We start from the raw sequence: 23975 nt of genomic DNA, 5'->3' as shown, positions 1-23975 counted from the left end.
TTTAGGGAGAACAGGAGCTCCCTGCCTGTCGTGTGCTGCCGACAGGGTGCTTACGGACCAGCCACCTTGAAGCTCTTGTGTTCCAGCCTCCTTTGTTTCTTTTTCTCCTAATGGTGAGGATCAGGACAGGAATAATAAATATTCAACAGGGATACTCCCTTTTCTCTGTTAAAATAATCTTTGTTTCAGGGCTTTAACAAGGAAGACTGTGTTTTTCCCACCTCTGCTCTCGTGTTACGTTAAGCCAGGTCTCAGGAGTAAGAGAAAATAAACACAGGCCACTGGGCCGGGGCGGGGGTGGGGGGCAGGCTGGGCGGTGGGGGGCTGGGGGGTCAGCTGCCTGCTGTGCAGCACACGCGTGCACATCGGCCGGCGAGGTACGCGAGAGCAGCTCCCCGCGGGTCCGGGGCCACTGCTGCGTGTGGGACAGCCAGAAGGTGGGCGTGGTCGAGGAGCACCAGTTGCCAGACTCCAGGGGGACAAAAGGCACACGTCGTCCCCGAGGATGGGACGCTGGGTACAACCCATCTTTTCTCGCGTGAAGGTTTCAGCAAAGGTGCCGGCTTCTGACTGTGGGAAGTTGGGCATTCGGGCACCTTGCGGACGTTTGTGGCTGGTCCCGTTTGGGAGACCCCACTGAGGAAATGTGGTCTGTTCTGCCCGGGCCTTTGGGCTCCAGCCCTGGTGATTCTGACTCCTCTTTTGTGGAGAGGGAAAATTCATACATTATCACTTAGGTGGGCAGAAACTTTTATTTCTCTTTAAGTGAACTGAACTTGCCTCCATTTAGACCAGTGGCGGAAACAAGTTAATCTTTTTTCCATTTCTACTGTTGGCCAAAAAAAAAAAAAAAAAAAAAAAAAATTAATCTTTTTTCCATCTCTTCTAATGGTGGAAAAAAACATAATCTTGCCATTTCAAGGTAACTCGGTCTCTTTCAATAGAAAGTAGACTATCCACTTATTACTTGGTCAATTTAGGACTTAAATTCACGTTAAGCCCGTCAGGGCTGTTGGTTTTCCTCACCGGCCCTCCTCCCCACGTCTCGACCCCAAGATGTGGCCCGGATGCCAGGGGAAGGTCACTGGACATCGTGGTGGCCGGCGAGGAGCTTGTCTGGGCCTGACCTGCTCGCACTGTTGAGATGACTTATCACTACAGGCCCGGGCCTGGCTCTGTGGTCCAGGCCTCCAGCTCTGCCTTGTGGGGTCTCTGCATCCTGTGGGCCCACCCCTAGGCCGCGCCCGGTCCAGCCGCCACCCCAGCACCTCCTTGCTTCCAGGGGTACTTGAGATTTGTTCGCGGGTCACAGGGAGCCAGGGGTGGCTTAGTTACACCACCCCACCATTACCACTGTTTGGCCCCCCACCCCCTGTGGGGCTAGAGCACTTGGGGGGGCGGGGCCCACCTTCTCCCAGAATTCCAGTGGGAAGTGGGGCCCAAGACCACCACCCCCTGCCCTGGATGGAATCTGGGGAGCATTTCAGCCTTCTTGCCCAGCCTCTTCTCTCTCCGGCCTCTAGAAAGAGCTTGTGTATCCCCTCTGGGTGGCAGGGAACAGCCCTTCCCGCTTCGCGGCTTGTAATAGGATCTCCTTGCTCTGAGTTCTTCACATCCTGGTTCCTTGGACCCCAGGAGTCAGCCTATCTGGCTGTCGGTGTCTCTCTCTCTCTGCCTCTTAAATCTCAGAAAAGCCTACCTGGTGCCGGCATGAAAGCCGTTTCCCGCTGTTTTATAGCTGAAGTGGCATTATTTTGCAACTTAGAACTTGCCACATTGACTGCACTGTCCATGTGCGGGCTCTCCCCTTTCCATCAAGTTAGGGAGGCCACCGCCCCTTGGATTAAGGGCCCCAGACCGCAGACTCGAGCCAGCATGACAAGTGCGTGGGATGATCCTCCAGAATATCGTCTACTGCTTGTGTCAATCAGGACGGCCAGCCCAGCTCTAGCCGGAAGGTGTGGATTTACCTGGTGCCCACACTGCCGGAAGTGTGTTCGGGGCCGGGGGCGGCGTGGAGCTGGCCGGAGAGAGCCAGGTGTTCAGGCCTCACCTGAGTCAGGGAACTGGTGTCCAGGGGTCTCTCCACTCAGTGGTCTCAGCAGAGACGCCCTGTTTGGGGCTCATCTGCTGATGGAGTGTGATAGGAGTGCTGGTCGCTCTCCAGCTCTTAGAAAATCTAAGTGGGCAGCGTGGCAACGGCCCCTTGCCTAGAATAAATGAGGTGAGAAGTGAGTAATGTGTCTTTCCCCCGATGTGTTCGGTGTGTGTGCTGGGAGTGCACACGTCTACACATGCAGCTGGTGGTCGGGGTCAGCGCGTGCCTGCAGTTTAGCATTTATTTTAGTCATTGCAGGTAGCTTGCAGAGTAAATGGGAGGAAAAAATACATACACTTAGACCCGTGGTCAGGGTGGTAGCTCATAGAATGGCTTGGCAACCCTGAGTAGCGTCCTGGATCACGTAGGAGGTGACGTCCGTCGGGTAGGTCACAGGCTGGGGTCTGGAGCCCTGGCGTCCGGCCCTGGCGCTGCCATTAGCCCCGGGGCCGGGCTGTTGTCACCTCTTAGAGGCATCACTGTCTCTCCTTCACAAAGAGAAGGGTCCGTGGGAGGACCACCAAAATACCTTTCTGGCGCTGACGTTTCGCGTTCAAGGAAGTGCTTCCCGAGCCTACCGTGTGGTTTGGCAGCTGCCTCCGGCTCCCTCTTCACTGCACTGGTAGAGTGCTGGAGATGCTCAGAGGACGGTAATCACCTTCATAGACCACATTAGAGCACGTGTCCATTAATAAAGTTGACTGTGACTCAACGGCCCAAGTTGCCATAGATTTTCGGTGCCCCAGCTCACCGGCCAGGCTTTGCGTTTCCAGAGGAGAATGAAAAGTTCTGCAGGCAAAACACTCCATTTCCCAGTGCTTTGAAGTAATTGCATGTTATCCTGTTCAAATTCAAGACGATGAGCCGGGCCTCCACATTGAAATCCTCCCACCGCCATCATTGTGACAAAAGTTGGGGTGGCATGGAGGTCTGTCGTGGAAGGAGCCATCAGAAAGCTAGGAACATCAAGTACATTCTAGAGACCGTAGTGCAGGTGCATCCAGATGCTAAAAGGCTGGTCTACGTGTAAGTCACCACATGGGAAGGAGCTTCCTATCTGGAGAGGGAGAAGAGGATCCCGTTCCCTACCATGACCGCTTTCCCTTTCCCCAGCGGCTGAAACGCCATGACACTCCCAAGCTCTGGTTGACAAAAGCAGAGGGAGGGGGGAGGGCCATTAGGCTGATGATTTGCAGCTTCCCTTGGACATTGGAATCCCCCGAGAAATTTTAAGAAGCCCTGACGTCCAGGCCCCACTGTCAGAGCTTCTGACTTAATCGGCCTGGGGTTCAGAGCGGCTGTGGGCATCCTAACGTGCCGCCGTATCGAGAGCCGTGGTCACAGGAAGGCAGCGGGGTCCTGCTGAAGGAGGGCCGCGCCACCAGCCAGAGAAACGGGCAGCGCACGGTGAATTTGCTGCCTGGGACAGAGGGGCTTCTCATTTGGCCAGACACAGAAGTACCCAAATCTATATTCTCTTTATGTGGACATAAAAGATTCGGTGAGGAAGGAACTCAGTCGAGGCAGAACTTGCCTCGACTCTCAGTTGAAGTTAGAGAAAGGAAACTGTTTCCTGATTATGGAAAAAAGGAAATCAAAACAGAAAGCGTAAAAGAGGGTGGCAGAAGTGAGACGATCTAGGCAGATATTTCCGTCACGTGCAGGGGTCAAGCTCTTGTGAAAGGACACAGACTGTGAATCCGATGTGGTCTTGTCCTGGGACACTGCCTCCCGCCTTTGCAGACCTCCCTCTGCTCCTGTGACAAAAGGAAGCCGTGAGGAGTCGGCTGTCGATGGTGTGGAGTCCTCCCTGGTCTCCTTCTGGATGGCCTGCTCTGTCTTCTGGTGGTGGTCTCTGTCCACGGGGCGGTTACCATGTACACGGGGCGCGTGGTTTTCCTGGGGTGGGGCTCAGCTCCCTTCCAGCTCGTTCTTCACGGGGACAGTCACATCTGCTCCGCGTCCACCAGTGGTCCGTGAGCTTGACCCTCTGGTCAGGCGTCACCTCCCCTGGCCGGGGCAGCCTCTCCGCTCCTGCTCACCCCCTCGGCTCGGCTCCTCCACAGGGAATCATGAGACTGGCTGAGGCCACGCGTCCCGTTAGAGGCTGTCGTGCCCTGGAGTGGGGCCACACACCTCTTTTGTGGACACTCTTCTGTTACTGCCACAAACTATCCAAGAAAGCATTCCATGTTCAGAAACCCATTAGCCTAGATCACTGGGGGCAAACGTTCTCAAACATTCAAGACTGAATATTTTGGAGAAAAGAAAACAAGTTTCTGGCATGTTCTGATACCAAAACCTGACCAGAATGGAAAAGGAGAGTAATTTCACTTTTGAATAGAGATGCAAGAATCTTAGATGGTTAACAAACCTGGTCTCTGTCGGATGGAAGTTTAACACACGTGTAAGTGGTTCTTTCAGGGAACACAGATCATCGCTCATTAGAAAACCTCCTAAAACTGGGGCGCCTGGGTGGCGCAGTCGGTTAAGCGTCCGACTTCAGCCAGGTCACGATCTCACGGTCCGTGAGTTCGAGCCCCGCGTCGGGCTCTGGGCTGATGGCTCGGAGCCTGGGGCCTGTTTCCGATTCTGTGTCTCCCTCTCTCTCTGCCCCTCGCCCGTTCATGCTCTGTCTCTCTCTGTCCCAAGAATAAATAAACGTTGAAGAAAACCTCCTAAAACTAGTCTTAATACTTAAGAAAATATGATCCACTTGCAATCAAAATGCAGTTCTTAAAAAGTAATCTCTCTGCCCAGCGTGGGGCCTGACTCATGACCCTGAGATCGAGAGCCACATGCCGTACCGACTGAGCCAGCCAGGTGCCCCCAAAGTGGGATTTTTATTGGGGGGACAACACTCAATACATTGATACTTAAGTTTGCCTGGTTGAATGATTTCATGAGAATAGGAGATTTTGAAAGATTAGAAAGCGATGAGGAATTTACCTAATTAGTAATTAACATTTACTTGAAAGCCACAACATTTAAAATGATGCATCGTTGCAGGTGCCTAAATCGATCAATGGGAAAAAAATAGAAAATCCTGAAATACATCCAAGTGCACGTGATAATTAAATATATGGTAAAGGTAAAAGTAATATTTGAAGTCAGTAGAGGACGAAAGGATCATTTAATAAATTGTGTTGAGATAACCCTTGAGCATTGTTAAAAGTAAATAACACCTCTATTAGCCAAAATTCAGTGGAGTTAAGAGTAAACATTTTCATGTGAAAAAGTTAAATCATTGCTGGGATTAATTTAGTTGAATATGTACATACGAACGTGGAGGAGGAACCTGGGATGCAAAGGTTGATGAACTTGACCTGTATGTATGCCAAAACCAAACAGACCCCCTTCCCTGCCCCACCCTCAGGACACATTCCAGAACAGATTGAAGAAAGCATGATACACTGGGAATAATGCTCACAGCAAAATGACAAAGTATAGTAATTAGTATAGTATAGTATAAAAGGGGGCTCCTAAAACTTTTAAGACCAAAAAACAATAGACAAATAAATTGAAGAAAGGGGGAAAGAGGAAGGAAGGACCTTAACTATCCAGCAATAGGAGGTTAGTTAAAGAAGTCATGTCATTGGGGCCCCTGGGTGGTTGGTTAAGCCAGTTGGTTGAGCGTCCAACTTCAGCTCAGGTCATGATCTCCTGGTTCGTGGGTTTGAGCCCCGAGTCGGGCTCTGTGCTAACAGCTCAGAGCCTGGAACCTGCTTCAGATTCTGTGTCTCCTTCTCTCTCTCCCCCTCCCCCATTCACGCTCTGTCTCTCTGCCTTTCAAAAATGAATAAATGCTAAAAAAATTTAAAAAAAAAACTTAAAAAAAAATCAGGACACCTGGGTGGCTCAGTCGGTTGAGCATCCCAACTTCGCCTCATGTCGTCATCTCATGGTTCGTGGGTTTGAGCCCCGCGTCGGGCTCTGTGCTGACGGCTCAGAGCCTGGAGCCTGCTTGGGATTCTGTGTCTCCGTCTCTCTCTGCCCCTCCCCAGCTCACACTCTGTCTTTCTCTCTTTCTCTCAAAAATAAATAAACATTAAAAAAAAATCATGTCATACTGATATAGTTGACAACTGCTCAGCAATTAAAAGTAATCAGGAGAAAAAGTCACAATAATATGTATAGGAATGTCCTTTCATGAACATATTTATGTAAATACATATGCAAATATATTCATAAACACATCTGGAAGCTTCTCCACCAAAACGTTAAATCTCACATTGGTTATTTCTGGGTTAGTGGGTTACAGCTGACTTTCCTCGATTTTGCATATTCTTCTCCCTCCCTCCCTCCTTCCTTTTCTTCTTCCTTTCTCACCATTGCCCTGTTTTAGTTTAGAAATTAAAAAGTAACTATTTGAAAACCATTATCCCGAGAACTTCCTATAGTCAGCCCAGCACGTCAGGCTGGTCTGTGAATAGTCTACCTGTTCTGTCCAGCATCACATCCTGCCTCATTCCGGGTCCCGGTCACCAGCTCCGAGAAGGTGTCCCGACCACACAGGCCTTTTCTGCTCCTTCCCTCTCTGAGCTTCTGAGCTATAAGTGACTCGCCACCTCATCTTTGCCCTTCAAATGTTGCACGTGTGTTGTCCGATCTTCACAAAGAAACCATAAGCTCCCTGAGGGCAGGGGTTGGGCCTTGGAGTTCCGTGTCTCCCTCGGGCTCCAGGCAGAACCAAGGAGCTGCTTCAGGAAGGTAGGCCGGGCCTGACTCCTCTGGATGGGGGTACCCAGGGGAGAAGCCGTGGGCCCAGGAGGTCTGCGAGGGCGTCATCTAGTGAGGGGCAGCCGGGACAGACCCCAAGAGCGCAGCATCGGTGGGCCGGGCTGAGCCAGCCTTTTGGGGAAGAAGGCAGATGACCCGGTGTTCGTGATCCCTCCAGCTCTCCACCTTCCCCCTTCTCCAAAGATCATGTGTCCCATTAACCTGTACTTTTTGTCTCCGTATGACGTGGACAGGTTCTAACGTTCCCATGGACCAGCCCTGCTGTCGTGGTCTCTATGATTTTGAGCCAGAGAACCAAGGAGAACTAGGATTTAAAGAAGGAGACATCATTACATTAACCAATCAGATAGATGAAAACTGGTATGAGGGAATGCTCCATGGGGAATCTGGATTCTTCCCCATTAATTATGTTGAAGTGATCGTGCCTTTACCTCAGTAAATGTGTAACCCAAACTTTGGACCTACTTTCCTAACTGAAATGAATTCACACCAGTGTTCTCTCCGTGTGGCGTTCTGTGACATCCTTGCTCTTTGACCCACTTAATGACTTTTGTATGTGTGTTCTCTTTATAATGTATTTTGTATCAATTTAATTTGTATAAATGATTTTCTTGTCTTAGCTACATGAAAATATACTTTCCTTTTTCGCTTAGTGTTCTAAAAGTCTTCGGTTGAATAAATGTCCGTGCTTCTCGTTGCTAAGAATAAACCACACCCATTGCAGTTATGTTAATGAATTGCCTATATTCCTCAGCTGCAACGGAATGCAAAATTTGAAACTTAAGAAATGCTAAATATTTTGTTTCCTGACGTTACTGATGTCATCTGGTCTTTCCTTTCCTCCTGTTTTAGCTGACCTGTGAATAGCCCAATAAATATGACACACCATGTTGGCAAAAGGCCGTGGTTATTCTTAATGTTGAATTGGCTTTCAAGCGTGGCGGTCCAGCTGTGAACTCGCCCTGTGCCCCGTGGCTGACCGGGTGGCGCCGGCGGCGGAGGGGGGAGGCGGTGGGCGCAGTGTGGATGCGTGCATGCTTCTTCCAGACTGAGTCCGCAGGTCTGAGAGGAGGCTTTCACTGTCCCCCCGATTCAAACACAGCACACCCTCCTTCCAGTTCAGGGATACGGGACTTTTCCATGCACTGTCAAGTTTATTTATAATAGAACCTAACACAAGCTTCTGCGGCTGCCAAATATCGGGTAGGTTTTTCAAGCAGGTCCCGTTGGAATGCTCTGGAAGGAGCAGAATGGGGAGCTGGGTTGAGTGCCAGTAACAAGATTGCACAGTTTCAGAGAACCAGCCCCTGGCCTCACCCAGGGTAGGCACTCGTCACATACTTTGACCCAGGGGCGGCCACAGCTGTCCTGGGGAAGGGGACAGGTAGCCTTTCTCCAGCAGAGAAGGAGGCTCATTGGATGGCTTGCCCAGGATCAAACAACGGTGGTGTGAGAGGCAGAGTTTGAGCTCAGATTATTCACTGAACCCCACGACTCACTGAAGTGCTCACCCAAGCCTTTTGCAGAGGCCAGGTTGGTCTCAGGTGACCAAAAGCAGATTTCTCAGTCTTCTGAGTCCGTGGTGCATCAGAAAATTCCCAACATCCAGGATGCTTTTCCTCCTTCCTTTTCCTACCAGTCCCTCTCCCCCACACCTTCTCTAAAACAGTTGTATCTATAGTGTCTGTAATAAAATAATGGTAACGGCTTTTATTGAGTGCTTACTATGGGCCAGGTGCTACTCTAAGCATTTAAATGAATGAAGTCACTTAATTTTTGTAACAGTCCGTTTTGCAGATAAAAGAACTGAGATGTAGCAAGGCTAGGTAATCTGTCCATAGTCACACAGTCTTTATGAAATGCCACAGCTGGGCTCCTAACCTAGGGAGTCTCCTTGCCTCTCCTGTGCTCCTCACCCCTGCCCACACCGCCTCTCCGACTGTGCATTTTCCCACATACACTCACAAAGGAGCTTTTTGTACCCCATCAACTTTTCTTTTCCAGCTGCCATATTTGAAATGTATCACACAGAAGGAGAAGTCCAGAGCCATTCTCAATGCCTGTACTGTGCTTTGGCCTCTTGTTTGGGAAATAGGAATTGCAGCTGAGAGCTGTAGACCGGGGGGCTCTTGTGAGGCTCCAGTAAATGGCTCCCCTCTTCCCCTTCTGAGTTCTACAGGAGCTGGGGCGTTAGTCAAGGGGGAAAGCCGAGGAGAACCAATATGTAATTTGCATGGTAAAGGCCGTGTCAGAAGATGTAGCTGAGGATGAGAGCAAAGCATCTGCTGAGCCCCGAAGGAGTCAGACACCTGGTCTGGGGGCAGGTGGACCGTCCTTACCTCCTCTTACGGCGACAGAGCCTTTAACACCGAGCTTACTGCAGAGCTGGCAGCAATCAAGAATGCACGTTCCCGAGTGTCCAGGCCGCTCAGTCAGTTCAGCGTCCGACGTCGGCTCAGGTCGTGATCTCGTGGTCCGTGGGTTCGAGCCCCGCGTCGGGCTCTGTGCTGACAGCTCGGAGCCTGGAGCCTGCTTCGGATTCTGTGTCTTCCTCTCTCTCTGCGCCTCCCCTGCTCATGCTCTGTCTCTCTCTCTCTCTCTCTCTCAAAAATAAATAAACATTAAAAAAAAAAAAAAAAGAATGCACGTTCCCTGCCTGCAGGCCAGCTTCCAGGGAGACGGGGGGGCTATGATACTCGTGCGCAGTTGCTAACCCGAACTCAGTCCACTTCCTCAACTAGCTAGGGCTACTTGGAGAAAATCCCTCCTCATAGAAACTGGGAGAATGGGGAAAAGGTATTGCCCTCTAACTCTGGGGAATGGAGATGGGAGCACACCTCAAGGGAAACTCAAGTTGAGGCCCAGACACACGTATATGAAAGGGAAAAGGGAGACATGTGGAAGAAACACCCTTTATAACTTCTTTAAAAATGAGTGTATGTCCGTGCAATAAGGCAAGGAAAACAAAAAAGTGGACTAAAGATTGAAAAGTAAGAAACACAACTGTCTTTATTTGCAGAAAACAAGATTGAATAGACATTAAAGAAGCTATAAAAAATCTAGAATATGTATATATACTAATGTATATACTACTATATACACTTATATATATATATATACACACACACACACACATATATATATATATATATATATATACTGTAAATTTGTCAAGATCCTGAGATTGTATACAAAAACCAATTATGTTTCTATATGCTGGAAACAATTATTAAATATCAAATTAATCATATAATAGTGAAAGGCAATGTCATTTGTAATAGCAGCAGAAAGTACAAAATACTTAGAAAATATCTGAGCGAAAGATAAGCAAGACCTTGGCCCTGAGAACTATATAGCTTTGCATATAAAAATCGAAGACCTAATAAATGGAGAGAGATACTCAGTATTGTGAAAATGTTCTCCCCAAAGTGATCTATAAATTCAATGAGATTCTAATCAAAACCCCAACAGGCTTTTTGTTTAAATTAACTAGCCTCTAGATTCTAGATGCTAGAATTTTATGGAAATGCAGTTAGCAAAACAGTATGGAATTAGCACAAGTTTGGGGAAGTAGGTCAATGGAACAGAACAAAACGTCTAGAAATAGGCTCTTGTAAATATATGGTCAATGTCTTCTCAACAAAGGTGTTGAGATAATGCAGTGGGGAAAGGAAATCTCTTTTCAACAAAGTAAAAGAAACTTTGATCCTTACCTCACACCGTACATTAAAATCAGTTTTAAATGGGTCATAGACCTAACCATAAAAGCTAAGACCTTGAAGCTTTTACAAGAACACATAGGAAAAGGTCTCCATAACATAACCTTGAGGTAGGCATAATTTCTTAGGACACAAAAAGCAATAGCCCCAAAAGACAAAATTGATAACTTAGACTTCATTAAAATTAGACATTTCTGCTCATCTAAGGACAGCATAAAAAAATAATAAAAAGACAAACCATAGGTGAAAGGATTCACAGAATGTATCTGGAAGAAAAAAATCACAATTCATATCTCTCGACTATAGACGTATGCACAGAATATGTGAAGAATTCTCAAAATTCAATAATAAATAACTAAGAAGCCCAAAGATTTGAAGACACACTTCACAAAACAAGCTATACAAATGCCCAATAAACACATGAAAAGATGCTCAAATCATTGGTCATTATCAGGGACTGGTCCTTGGGTGGTACCAAAGAGGCTTGGAATTATAGCATACTACATAAGATACCCCCCAGTTGCCAGGCTAGCCCCATTCCCAGAGACATTAGCAAAGTGAGGCCCAGGGACTAAGACACTTACCAGCTAATTTGTAGCAAATAGGTTCTAGCGGTCATTACTGAAAAAGAAACAGTAGTTTAGAGCTGCATACCTACAGAAACATAGGCAAAGGGCAGGGACTGTTGTGTCCTAAGGTTTCTAAATACCTGCCCAAGGTGATACCATCCATAGACGTAAGAGTGGAGCCACTGAAGATATGCTGAGCGATAGAGTCGTCCAGAATGTTGAAGAAACTCCCACTGAAGTCTACTCACTGGCACAACAGCAGAAACTGACTAGACATATATTTTAAATATTAAGAAAAGTAGAGGTTCTGGGTGGCTCAGTTGGTTGAGCATCAGTCAGACTCTTGGTTTTGGCTCAGGTCATGATCTCATGGTTCGTGAGTTCAAGCCCCGTGGTGGGTTCCACGCTGAAGGTGTGGGGCCAGCTTGGGATTCTCAGTTTCTCTCTGCCCCTTTCCCCCACTCTCTGAAAATAAATAAACTTTAAAAAAAAGTCTTTGATTAGCAAATTCCCATGAGGAAATGAATATATTGTGCCTGGGTCCTGATGCTGAACACATGAGCTGCTGGTGACTGCTGGTGGATCCGAAAATGTTACCAAGTCACCCTCACAGAAGCTGTGTTGCTCCCCTGAATACATGGTCAGCATCAACGATGACAACCATGGCCAATACCCCTCCTCCCTCTCAAAATGCAGACGCGCAGGCAGCCAGCTCTGCCTCTCCTGGGCTGATTTGTAGGGTCTGAGCTGGGCAGCTACTCCTGACCTTGTCCCTTCTGTGTTTTACCAGCCACATTTCCTGAAAACCCAACATTCCTGTTAAATTTTGAATTTCACTCCGTATATCTATGCTCTAGATCCCTTTCAGTCTAGCACAGATCCCTCACAGTCTAGCACTGCTAACCAGGTGAGTTACGGCCTGCAGCACAAGCACTCACGTGATGGACCCACGATACTCTCTTGCTTCTGGGATTCTGTGGTTGTCTCAAGGAAATCAATCTAGGGAGGATCTAAGGAAAAGAGTTCATCAGACAAAGTGGTTGCCGCTGACCTGCCCTTGTAAAACTCACCTATCTGTAGCATGGGCAGATACAGGTGTTCTGTGCCTTAACTCAAGTACTGACCCCTAGGTGCCCGCCCATCGATAGCAGAAAGGACTTTTCCTGTAGTATGAGGAATGACAAGAGGCAAATAACCCAGGCTTCTCCTCTCTCTGATATGTTTGGTTAGGCCAACAATGTAATACAGGGGGTTTTGAGAGGTCAGAAGTACACCCAACATTAGGTGTATGCCAAAGCCGGTGCCCAGCCATGGCCACACGCAGGGTTTCCCACATCAGCCCGTGTCCCTCACACCATGTCAGGCAACGTGTTCAGACGCAACTTCAGGTGGGACAGAGAATACAGAATATAGAGATTAAGCCTTGGTGGTGACAGTGGGCAGAATAATGATCACCAAAAGGTATGTCCTAGTCCTAACCGCCCGGAGGCTGAGAATGTGACTTTAACTTGGAAATAGGGTCTTTTACGTGCAAGAAAGGGTCTTTTAAAGTCCAGGGTTCGGGGCGGGCCCTAAGTCTAATGATTGGTGTCCCTACGAGACAGGTGCAGGGAGAAGGTCATGTGAAGATCACGTGGAGACAGAGGCAGAGATGTGGGGGGCACAACGGCAAGCCGAGGAAGACCCGACGCCACCAGAAGCTGGAAGAGGCAAGGAAGGATTCTCCCCTAGGGCCATCGGATGTAGCGCAGAATTGCCAACACCTTGGTTTCCGACGCGTGCCCTCCGGGACAGTGAGAGGCCACCTTTGTGTTGTTTTGAGCCACTCACTTGCGGTCATTGGGTATGGCCGCTCTGGGGAAGCTAATGTAGAGGCCTTGGGGTTCATTCAGGTGTAGTATCATTCAAATTCCCGAGAGTCTTCCAGAAGAAAGCACTGTGTGCTGCCCGTGACAACACTGCAGCAATGGCCTCCTGAAGACAGGAAGGGGCTTTCTCTAAGCACCCCCTGGGAGTGCTGGGGTTGGGGCTGGTGGCCGATCCTTCTTCTCTACTTCGGCATCTGTGCCACATACAGGCGGCTTTGCTACTTTGCTACGCTGCCCTGTCTGCACCCTCTAGTTCCTAAGTCCTGGGCCCAGAGGGCGACGGAATCAGCCGGTGACTTTGGAAAAGGGGACCAAGGGCCTGGGCAGGGGTCGCTAAGCCGCTCCCTTCCTCTTCTCGGGAGCAGCGCATCAGCAGAGAGTGGACAGATGCCCAGTCACCACGGAGATGCTGTGGTCTTCCCGTGCGTTCCTCTTAATTGCTCAATCTTTGGGCCGAGAGACGGGGGTTGCTCCCCGGTTCCTTTGAACGTGCGCCCTCGCCATAGCTCTTATTTCTGGCTTTAGGCTGGCTGATGCTTATTATCTTACCGTCCTGTCCTACTTCGGTCTACATGTATTCATTCAGTCTATATGGATGCGCTTATAATTGTCGGCACGAAGCCACAGGAGCCGTAAGAGATGAAATTATACGAGGACGCGAGGCTGCCTTGCTCTTGGCCGTCACGGACTCCACCTCCTGGATCTCCTGGAGTCTCTCCGACTTAGGAAATGACCCTTCTCCGAGGCCCAGTGACTCGTGAGGGGTCAAAGATGGAGGGGGTTGGCGATGGGAAGATGACCCATCTTGGTCACCTTGAACCGAATATTTCTTTAAAACCATGGTCTCTGGTTTACATAGCCAAGAGGAAGGCAGAGGAGGAGGCTGGCAGGAAGCAGCTAGGAAGGTACCACACAGGGGAGAGCCCCCCATCACTCTCACACACACACACACACACACACACACACACACACACACAGACTGTCCTTGTCATGTCGCAGGCCAGACGCGGTGAAGAATCAGTTGATGTTGAATCTCCCACAAGACACCCACAGAGAAGGCCAGCAGAGAGCATCGCTAGCCTGCCTCCTGGCGCTGGGTTGACACCAATCCGCTTCCAATCGACCGTTGCAAAGAAAACCGGATCATGTGCTTGTGCCTAAGGCTCCCTATCAGCAGGATTTCACATCCAGAAGCATGTTGCACAATGTGCATCTAGCATTCTTAAAGCTGTTCTGTCTTTCCCAAAGACCCAGTCGCCACATCAACCTTTCCTCTCATTTTCTCCTGATCTCTCAACCTCTGCCCACTGCTCTCCTTGTCTCTCCTCCTGGATCCTTTCTTCTCTGGGTCGGTCCACATAATTTATTAGTAGAAATCCTTCGGCTTTTTTCCAAGCCCGAGAGCAGTCTCACAGCTGACCGAGCAGGGAAAGAATCACTCCATCCTTGAAGGCAGAGCGGGAAAAGCAATATTGCTGACCTGTATCATTTGCTTTTTTTCTTCTGTACTTGTCAAGAACAGTCTCCTTACCTTCCTGGCAGAGTCAAGGGAAGACATTCATGGCGCACGGCTCTCTTCCCGCATCACGAGGGCCATCGTTGGCAGAGTTACGGCTACTCCTGTGTCTCATCAACCCTCTGCGCCCCAGCGGTGGGGATGATTTCCTTCCCCGGTTTCCAGCACTAATGTAGAATTTGTTTATCCTATCCATTTAGTGGCTTCAGTGGGGGAAGGCATGGTTTGAGGAAAAAATTTGAGCTCAAATCATCTTCTTGGATCAGAAGTCTCTGCCTGACCTGAAATTTCATGTCAATATCAGTTTTTTATTTTAAATTTTCATTTCCATTTTCTTTCTTTATACTTTGCAGAACACAGGACATTGTGTTCTCAATTTTCCCGACTACACACGTGAATTTAGGAATATTTGTTTCATGCAGTCTTTTGGTTTCTTTCTTGGTTTTCAAAAACAACAATAAAAATACACTGTTCCAGCACATATTTAATGAAATAGCATTTAGCAATTTCATGGGGAATGCCAAGTAAGTCCCACTCTTGCTTTGATGGTAAACCAGGGACCCAGGTTAGGGTTGAATGTCATACTTGCCTTGGTGGATTCGGGGGCTTCTGGGTGTCTTTCAGGCTGATGTTTACAATGGAAAAGCAAGAGAACGGAGTTGAGAGAACATCCTTCAGGCCTGAGCCTCTGAACCATATGAGCGAATGATGAAGATAAAGGCAGAAGTCAAAAGTGGCTCAAGGTAATTGCTTCTTGGTTTTGGTGTGTGTGTGTGTGTGTGTGTGTGTGTGTGTGTGTGTGTGTGTGAAAAAGACGCAAAACTTGATATTTTCACTGTTTAGGGGAATTATAACATATTATATGCACATTAGAGAATATTTAAAAACTCCTTTCCCCATAAACAGACATATGGACAGATGGTGGATGGGCAGATAGCTGTTTTCACGCACACTATCAACTTCCATATGGTTCAAGGGTTAACCATATGCTGACAAGTGTCAAGCCTGAGTCTCCGGCCCAGGTTGTCCTGATTCTAGACCACAGGCATGTCCGGCTCAAACTCTTCCAAGTGAAGCCATTGTCTCTGTGCTGCCTCTTCCCACCCAATATGCTCCTTCTCTTATGTTCTCTGTGTTAGTGAATGACAACTGCCACTACCCAAGGCCAGTGTCAAAAACCGGGGCGCTCGCCTTGACTCGTCCCTTCATGGTACCCTACCTTTGAAGTCATTCGCCAAGCCTTATCAGCTCTAACAGCTCTCAAATACACCTATTTCCTTCTGTCTCCACGACCACTTGGGCCAGGTTATGCCTACGTGAGCTCTTGCTTGGATCGTTGAACATAACAGCCAGAGCCATCACTACTAAGATCCAATCTCGTGCCATTTCTGTGCCAGATGTTATACTAAACAAGCCCCTGTGCTTAGGGTAAGTTCCAAAACCCCACAGCATGGCCTATGTGCCCTTCACAAACTCGCCCCCTGCCTACTCGTCTGTCTATTTAACTTGGGCCAATCCCCCATTTTCACTCTGGACCCCACATGTATTAGTCTGCATAGGCTGGTGAATGCCGATGTAACAAATAAGTAAAAGGCGTCAGAAGTTCAACAGAAAAAGGTGCTTTCTTGTCCGTGTGAGATCGAGCATAGGTCGGTTGACTCTCCAAGCCAGCCGTCCTTCGCGGACCAGCCACCCAGGATCTTTTCATTTGTGGTGCTGCCGTAACAACACACAGCATCTATGTTCACTGCCCAACTTCTCCTGTGGACAAGCCACAGCAGCTTTCCACCGCCTCGACCAGGAAGGGATACGCCGCAACTCCAGTCTTATTTCACCGGCCAGAGTGAGTCACGTGGCTCTGCAAGAAGGCTGGGAATCGTAGCCTCCGAGAAGGAGGCGTAGGAGAAGGGATTCGGCCAACTGGCAGCCTTCCGTCCGCCACGCCAAACCTTTACAAAGCACGTGGCTGTTGAATTGGAACGTTCATCTTTGGGTCTTTGCACGTTTTCCTTTTTGTCTGGAATTCTTAATTCACACCCAAACCTTCTCATGAATAATTCCTGCCCAGAACTATTTTGGGGAGGAATGCATGGGAATGCCAGGCTAGAACCTCTTTCTCAGGATTATGAAAGCTGGAACAGTACTCTAGAAGCTGGCTTTTAGCTGGCATCCTTGAAGTGAGATATAAATTCTGTCCTTTTAAATTTGATTTTCAAATCAAATGGAAATGTTTATTTATACAGATTTTTCACATCTTCCTCTGTGATATAAAGAAGTTATGCTGGATCTGATGTGTTATCCAGCCCCTTTCACACCTGATACCACTGAGAACATACTGGGAAAGAGACAAGAGATGAACAAGGACCCTTAAGCTAAGGATCCTTAGCTCCTTGCCACACGAGTGTCTCTGTTATTGGCTCACGTCATCACATCAGACAAGGGAGAGTCTCCTGGCAGCAGGGAAGTGACAGTGTTACATCACTTAAAGAAGTGCTGTCCCAATGACTTTGTCAAATTCTTTTTTGTTTAATTTTATGGTTCTATTAACACAGATACAACATGCACATAGACTGCCTGTTCATTTTCTTTGCTGCACAGCCTGGCATTGGGACTGGGGACTCTGATGGCCGGCGGGGCTCCTCTTTCCACAATGGCTTTGTGGTTCTTGGAGGGGACGTGAGCAATCTCTGAGGCGCAGTACGATTTGTTGCACATCAGCAGCTCTGCAGACTCCTTGATATTGCGGACCAGGAACTTCTGGAAGCCACTGGGCAGCACGTGCTTTGTATCCTTGTCGCTCCTGTATCCGCTGTCGGGCAGCAAGACCGGGCCCTTCCACGCACCCCGTTGTCAATGCCTCGGGGTTCCCACTGGTTGTGCCTGATTTTGATACGGTGTCTGGCCGGTGCTGGATGAACTTCTTTTTAACGATCCTGGGCTTCGTCGGAGGTCTGGGGGTGGCCACGATGCCTAGCAGGAGATGGCTGTCACCTCCGCAGGCAGCACCGAGGAAGAGAGTCCTTTGTCATATTCTATTGCTAGAAGTCACAGGTCCTGTCCACACTCGCAGGGAGGGGATTACACAATGGTGTGTATACCAGGAACAAGGATCATTGGGGGCCCCACTAGAATGTGCCTAGATACTCTACAATGTTCCCATGATTCCTAGTCTGAAGGTGCAGGCATATCACATGTGTGACCATGATGGGAGTGGTCACATAGGGTTTGTCCTAGAGCATGTGATGCATTGAGTCATTCTTTCCTAGATCTACACCCCTCACCCCAGCCATTTATATGGTTTAAAAATGTCTATTTGGAATAGTAGATTGTTTCTCATTGGAGGAGAAGCACAGAAGGAGAGTAGCTTTTTTATTTCATTTTATCTTAATTTTTAAAAGTTTATTTATTTTAAGACAGAGAGAGTGAGAGAGAGAATCCCAAGCAGGCTCCGCACCACCAGCACAGAGCCTGACATGGGGCTCTATCTCCTAAACTGTGAGATCATGACCTGAGCTGAAATCAAGAGTCGGACGCTTAACCAACTGGACCACCCAGGCCCCCCTGTTTTTATTTTAAACCAGAAGATACTGTGCCTGCACTTAAACTTCAGTTCTCAGCTGAAATATCACCTCTCCTAAGAAATCTCTAACACCCCCATGACTGAATTAATTGCCATCCTACCCAATTCTTTTATAGCTCCCTGTTCTGACACCTCTGGGAACACGTATCCCACCGTATCTCATTTGCTTCTTCGGGGAAGAGGCAATGTCTTATCACACCATCGTGTTCTCAGGACCTAGCGCATGCCTGACACGAAGTAGGTCGTCGGCTAATATACACTGCATTTCACTGCATTGCACTGAAGTTTTCCTTAGGTTTGAAGCTGACCCATAGTGGATGGCGGGATCTGAAGGAAACTGGTTCTTCATCCTCATCCATAGAACGTTTTGGCCTGAGTCTTGGTAAAGAAGGGAGAAAAATGCCTAATTGGCTATCAACACCATCCCAAAGTTAAGTGTGTTTTGCAAAACAATGCTTTTTGTTGTTGTTGTTGAACTTATATGTGAAAAGAGACTTTCAAGTATTTCTTGGAGGCATTTCCAACCCAAGTATTGCCAGGCCGGCACAGCAAGGGGCACGTAGGAAGCCGAGTAAACAGGCAGGTAAGTGACAGGGGATGTGGCACCAGGAAATAAAGATCTTGAGGACTTGGAAGAAAACTGTTATCACAATGTTAAACAATAGTGCGTACAGAGTTCTTTGCACTCTTATTTGTTGTTGTTGTTGTTGTTTTTGGGGCAAATTGATCAATGCTGGAATAAGACGTTGGTCTCCAAGAGTTGCCAGAGGTGATGTTCGAGATGTGAATTTTTCAGAAGGCTGAGAGCAAAGAGGTAAAGGAATATATATTGCTTGGTTTTGTTTTCTTTTTCATAAATTGAACCCTTTTGTGAGTGAATGTCTTTCTAAAATGTTACATGTACTTCCATACATCCGTAAACAGAAGCTAATGAACAAATGCATTTATAAATAATCTGGATTCGTGAACACAGGACGGTGCCACGACATAGTGATTTTCTCGAGCCTTCTGAGGGGGAACAACACGGTCCCTGACTATGGTGTCTTTTTCACTTCTTTTGTGCCTTTTACGGTTTTTCTGTAGTGACTTTGTTCATATCTCTTTTCTTAGCAGGCTTTCTTTTCCTTTCAAATTTACAGCTCTAAGTTACTCTTGAAAACTAGAACTATGTGCAGAGAAAGAGTCAATAGTCGAGCGAGACCTAAGTGTTTGCTCGTATGCGATATGCTTAAATCTGACGTCAGGTGGATGTTCAGAGGCCTTTTCTTTTCTGGCTGTGGTTAGACCCACAGAGACTGCTACAGCTGAGTTCTAGATGGGGAAGGTGTTGCTCTATTATACAAGCAGAGTATGAAGACAATCCTGGAGATGACAGTGGAAGGACCTGTTGTCCACAATATAATGGAGAAAGCTGGTGCTCAGAGAGGTGAAGTGATTTGCCTAGAACCCCCCAGTTTGTGGCCGATTCTGGGCCACAGTAGTGGATTTCCTGATGGTAGCTCCATGTTCCCCACTCGGCCTGTGCCTCTAAGGAGCAGATAAGGGTTGTCAAGGGCGGAGTGAAATGGTTCAAAGGCACTAGCAAATCCATTCTTGCCTGGGAACCTGCGGTTTGCTCCTGTTCCACAGTGGACTCTATCTGCACATACGTGTATGTGTGTGGGTGCAGATTATCAGAGTATGAGATGCCCACAAAACCGGGTCAGGTCAGCACCTTCCTAGCCCTGGAGGCCACATGGGAACCGGCCTTAGTTTGGGGCACAGAGAAACCTGGTTTGCCGGCCCTGGGAAGGGCCCCAGCACTATTCCTTTGTAACACTTTGGGGCACCCTAGCCCTCCTTATCACACCCCTAAAGATTCGAAACTTTCTAGAAAAAGTCTGTCTGACTTCACCCACCTGACAGAGAGATCCTGACTGGCTCAGACCTCCAGAACCGCAGCAGTCCTCATTCCTAAGCTCCTGACTTGCAATCATGGATCCGGCTGTTCTAAGAAGTCATGAAATCATGGATCTGGCAGCCCGAGGCGCTCCTTGGGGATCTCTGTGCAAGATGAGAGGAAAAACCAAGAATGAGGCTGTGCCAAGGCACACAGCGCCCCTCACCAAGTGGGACTGCCTCCTGTCCCCCTCCTCTCGAGGGCTTTTTTTTTTTTTTTTTGCTTATGAGGCAGAAAACTTGAACACATTTTGTAAAGCAAGTTTCTCTTCCAAAGAAGGACTCCACCCCCCCCCCCCCCCGGCCCCAGGCAGAAAACTACAGCCCGTAGGTGAGCATGTTCCCCACGTGGGGCTAAGGAGACCCGAGAAACTGCGTAGAGCAGATGCTGTTGGTGCGGATGCCCCGTCAGACCCTCATCATTGGCAGGTGCGCCCATCCCTCAGTTTAAGAGAATGTGGCTGCCAAGGGCTCACACCTGACGGCTTCTCTGGAGAGCTGTCTGGTTTATGGGAGCTGCCTGGGGAGTTACAGCACCCCCCAACTCTAGGGGAGGCAAAGCCTGACTGCACGTAGATTCCACAGCTCAGTCCTGTTGTCTTAAGACAAGGCACGTCTTGGGGCGCCTGGGTGGCTCAGTCGGTTGAGCGTCCGACTTCGGCCCAGGTCATGATCTCACGGTTCGTGGGTTCGAGCCCTGCGTCGGGCTCTGTGCTGACAGCTCGGAGCCTGGAGCCTGCTTCGGATCCTGTGTCTCCCTCTCTCTCTGCCCCTCCCCCGCTTGTGCTCTGTGTCTCAAAAATAAATACACATTTAAAAAAAAAAAAAAAGAAGGCAAGGCACGTCTATGGTGGAGCTCCTGCTCTAGGGCGCCTGAAGTTCAGGCAAAGGTGAGACTGTACCTGGGGCACAGGCTTGCTCTCTGCTCTTACCTCTTCCCTGTCCTGCGCTCTACTCCCTTACAGTTTTTTAAATGTTTATTTTAATGTTTATGTTTGAGATGGGGGAGGGGCAGAGAGAGAGGGAGACACAAAATCTGAAGCAGGCTTCAGGCTCTGAGCTGACAGCACAGAGCCTGACACGGGGCTTGAACTTGTAAACCGTGAGATCATGACCTGGGCTGAAGTCGGATGCTTAACTACTGAGCCATCCAGGTGCCCCCCAGTTTTTTTTCTGTAAAAGCACCCCCTTAGCAGTCTTGCACCCCTAACACACCATGCTCACTTAGCACTCTTGGCCTCTTGTCTCCTGCTGGCTTTGGGTGACAGCATGTCCTTTGCACCTATTGTAGGCAACTGCAATTTCCATAGGATTTGTCCCCAGAAGCTCTTCCCTCCCAGCCTCCAACAGAGTCTTCTTAAGTGTGTTTCCTGAGCCCATCTCACAAGTCCTGTAGGCAGAGAGAGCAATTCTCTCTCAAGATTGATGCCCTGAAGTGACTTCCTCTCTCTCTCTCTCTCTCAGGACAAAATACACACATACTCCAACAGTGGCATCGCCAGGAGTAACCTCTCAGGTCCTCCCTGCACGCCTTGTATACAAATGCTGCATTGTTGTGCTGGTCTGGTTGGGGTCAGCAGGCCAAGCTGGGAGTAGGGGCAGGAATCCCCAAAACTCTCCCAGGGAAGAAGCAGATCCTGTCACTGGTAATGGAAACCAGGAACTCTGGAATATGGATCATCAGGTGAAAATGGAACTTGGTTTCTTAGACCTCTCAGGGTTGGTGACATTGCTCTTGGCCTTAGGTGGTGGGAGATGTCTTGGGGGAGGTGGGGTAGTCCAAGGCCTGAACCCCCAGAAATAGACTGGGTGGGCATCTGTGCCCGATGGCCTAATCCAACCGACTGACTTTCTTGGGGGTTCATTCTCTTCTGTTTTTCCCATTCCCCATTCCTCCCCCACCTCTGTGCCTTGGGCGATGTCTTATTGAAAGGTTTTGGCCAGATCTCAGGGGAGGGGAGAGTGGGTGGGCGACCGAGGGCAGGTTTGGGGTCTACACTTGGGCAGAGTGGTGAAGGAGAGTCCTAATGGGGGGTCAGGCAGGGAGTCTGGGGGCAGGACCTGCAAGGTCCAGCCAGCCCTCCCTGAATGGAGTGTACCTTCCATGGCTCTCTGTTATCCTAACGCACAGTGCCTGAGCCACAAACAGGATGGATTGCTTGATCTGTTCCTCCAGATCAAGGAGGAACTTCTCCATCAGGGTCTTGGTGATGTTTTCTCTTCTTTTCACTCCCAACCAACTGTTTCTTGAGGGGCCGGCCTGATAGGAGATGTAACCCGAGGGAGAGAAGCTCAGCCCTGGCCTCCACACCTGATGCAGGGCACTGCCTGGGGGGTGGCTCAGGAATCAAGAGTGCCTAAGGGAAAAGGAGACAGGAGTCCTGCGGAGCCATTAATTCCAGGAGAGGAGCGGCTCAAGTGTTCCCAGCACACCTTCAGCTCCAGAGACCTTCTCCGTGCCTTCCTGAACGGCAGGCACCGGGGGCTCAGCTCACCCCAGCTGCACGGGCATAATATCTCTTTGAATTCTCTATTTCATCTTGAATATTCATGTGATTTTTGCAACAGACTCCACGATACATCAGGGCTGGTTTTAGAATAGAACCATGGGACGTTCCAGCTGCTAAGAACATGAGGTTAAACCTGTCCACCGTGGTCTCGTTTGTAAAATGGAATAAAAACCATACCTACCCCACAGGCCACGGGGATGACGGAGCTAACGCAAGTCAAGTAAGTGCCTGGTACTCCATAAATGTTCTGAAATGTTATTCTCCTACTGATAGCCTGATAATGAGAAGTGCATACAGTGGGTCCTCATTATTTGCAGATTCCACGTTTGCGAATTCACCTACCTGCTAAGATTTATTTGGGTCCATAAATCAGTGCTTGCAGCTCCTCTCGTGGTCATGTGACAAAGGGGTGGAACCCGTGAATCGCCTGATCCATGGGACCGAGAGGCGTCCTGCTCTGCCTTCTTGTTTCATGGTCTGTTCAGTGCCACTTTCCATATTTTTGTCTTCTTTGTTGGGGATTTCGCTGTTGAAAATGGCCCCCGAGAGCAATGCTGGAGCGCAGGCTCACTGCTAGGCACAGGCTGTGACACGCCCTGCAGAGAAAAATCCTCGTGTTACATGAGCCTCATTCAGGCAGGTGTTGTACCGCACCGCTGGTGGCCGTGGATTCAGTGTCGATGAATCAATAATACATGTTAAATAAAATGGTTTTAATGAGAACCACGTATAAAAGAAGGCTGTGCATTGGTTGGCTGATAGACGGGACCAGAAGCTGGCAGGAACCTAACTGTGTTTCAGGGGTTCAGTATTCATTGTTCCCGTGGCTTCGTAAGAACAGAACTTTGTATGGCAAGTGACGAGAGCTGATGGTACATAGGTGCGTTCTTTGTGGTTCAGCCCGGCCCTCCCGGCCGCTGACTGACTGACTCTTCCCCTGCTTCCTGCCCCTCTGCCCCCTTCACACTGAATGTCCTCTGCTCACTTTTCCACGAGATTCCAGCCCTTCCACGTGGGGTGGACGGTCAGGAGAGCCAAAGGAGTCACCCGTCTAAGGAAGGTAAGGAGGGGAAGCAAGGCAGGCAGGGGGTCCACCTCTCTTGGTAAAGCTCTAACACTATCTGCAATGTACCCCCTACAGACAGGCAGGCAGCAGCTTTGGGGATGGATAACAGAGGGACTTCAGAGGGAAGAGGTTACCAGCCCCAAACTTGGCTTCGCAACTCACTGTGTGCAACTTCTTAATCCCCGGTGCCTCAGCTTCCCCACTGTGAAATGGGAATAACGATCCTAACCAACGCCATGGGGCCCGTGGTGGAGACCAGACGCACAGGAGGAGCTGGGCGCAGGGGCCGGCACACACGGGGCACCCAGGGACACGATGCGGGTGACCGTACTTAGGTGGGGGCACCAGGCCGGCTTTGCAAGCAATTCCCC

General features: G+C 49.0%; 2 protein-coding genes and 2 long non-coding RNA genes across 9 annotated transcripts in view; 2 read left to right on the top strand and 2 right to left on the bottom strand.

Annotated features, from left to right (window-relative positions):
* SH3GL3 (SH3 domain containing GRB2 like 3, endophilin A3) overlaps positions 1-7737 on the top strand; it is a 143654-nt gene extending 135917 nt beyond the window's left edge. For all 5 annotated transcript variants that reach the window (XM_040493502.1, XM_040493503.1, XM_040493506.1 and 2 more), the window contains one exon: positions 7072-7737. In XM_040493502.1, the coding sequence (XP_040349436.1) occupies positions 7072-7277 (206 nt within the window). In that variant the 3' untranslated portion in view covers positions 7278-7737. The remainder of the gene's footprint in view (positions 1-7071) is intronic.
* On the bottom strand, positions 7416-9351 carry LOC121042311 (uncharacterized). Its single transcript, XR_005796100.1, has 2 exons — positions 9178-9351; positions 7416-8074 (listed from the first exon to the last, which is right to left on the bottom strand). It is a non-coding gene; the product is annotated as an uncharacterized LOC121042311 (long non-coding RNA).
* Positions 9352-11739: 2388 nt separating this feature from the next.
* Positions 11740-23975, top strand: part of ADAMTSL3 (ADAMTS like 3) — a 369755-nt gene continuing 357519 nt past the window's right edge. The window contains exons 1-2 of the mRNA XM_040493500.1: positions 11740-11744; positions 15521-15532. The gene's annotated coding sequence lies outside the window, so the exon portion shown is untranslated. The remainder of the gene's footprint in view (positions 11745-15520; positions 15533-23975) is intronic.
* LOC121042309 (uncharacterized) lies at positions 18021-23947 on the bottom strand. 2 transcript variants are annotated; one of them, XR_005796098.1, is made up of 3 exons: positions 22881-23947; positions 19989-20133; positions 18021-19617 (listed from the first exon to the last, which is right to left on the bottom strand). It is a non-coding gene; the product is annotated as an uncharacterized LOC121042309 (long non-coding RNA). The 2 variants fall into 2 exon arrangements; XR_005796099.1 differs by having other exon boundaries at positions 18021-18890.

Source organism: Herpailurus yagouaroundi, unplaced genomic scaffold (genome assembly GCF_014898765.1).
Source record: "Herpailurus yagouaroundi ecotype Mexico unplaced genomic scaffold, PumYag 185, whole genome shotgun sequence".
NCBI lineage: Eukaryota > Metazoa > Chordata > Mammalia > Carnivora > Felidae > Herpailurus > Herpailurus yagouaroundi.
The sequence above is the reverse complement of the archived record's forward strand: the minus strand, read 5'-3'. Positions and strand labels throughout refer to the sequence as shown.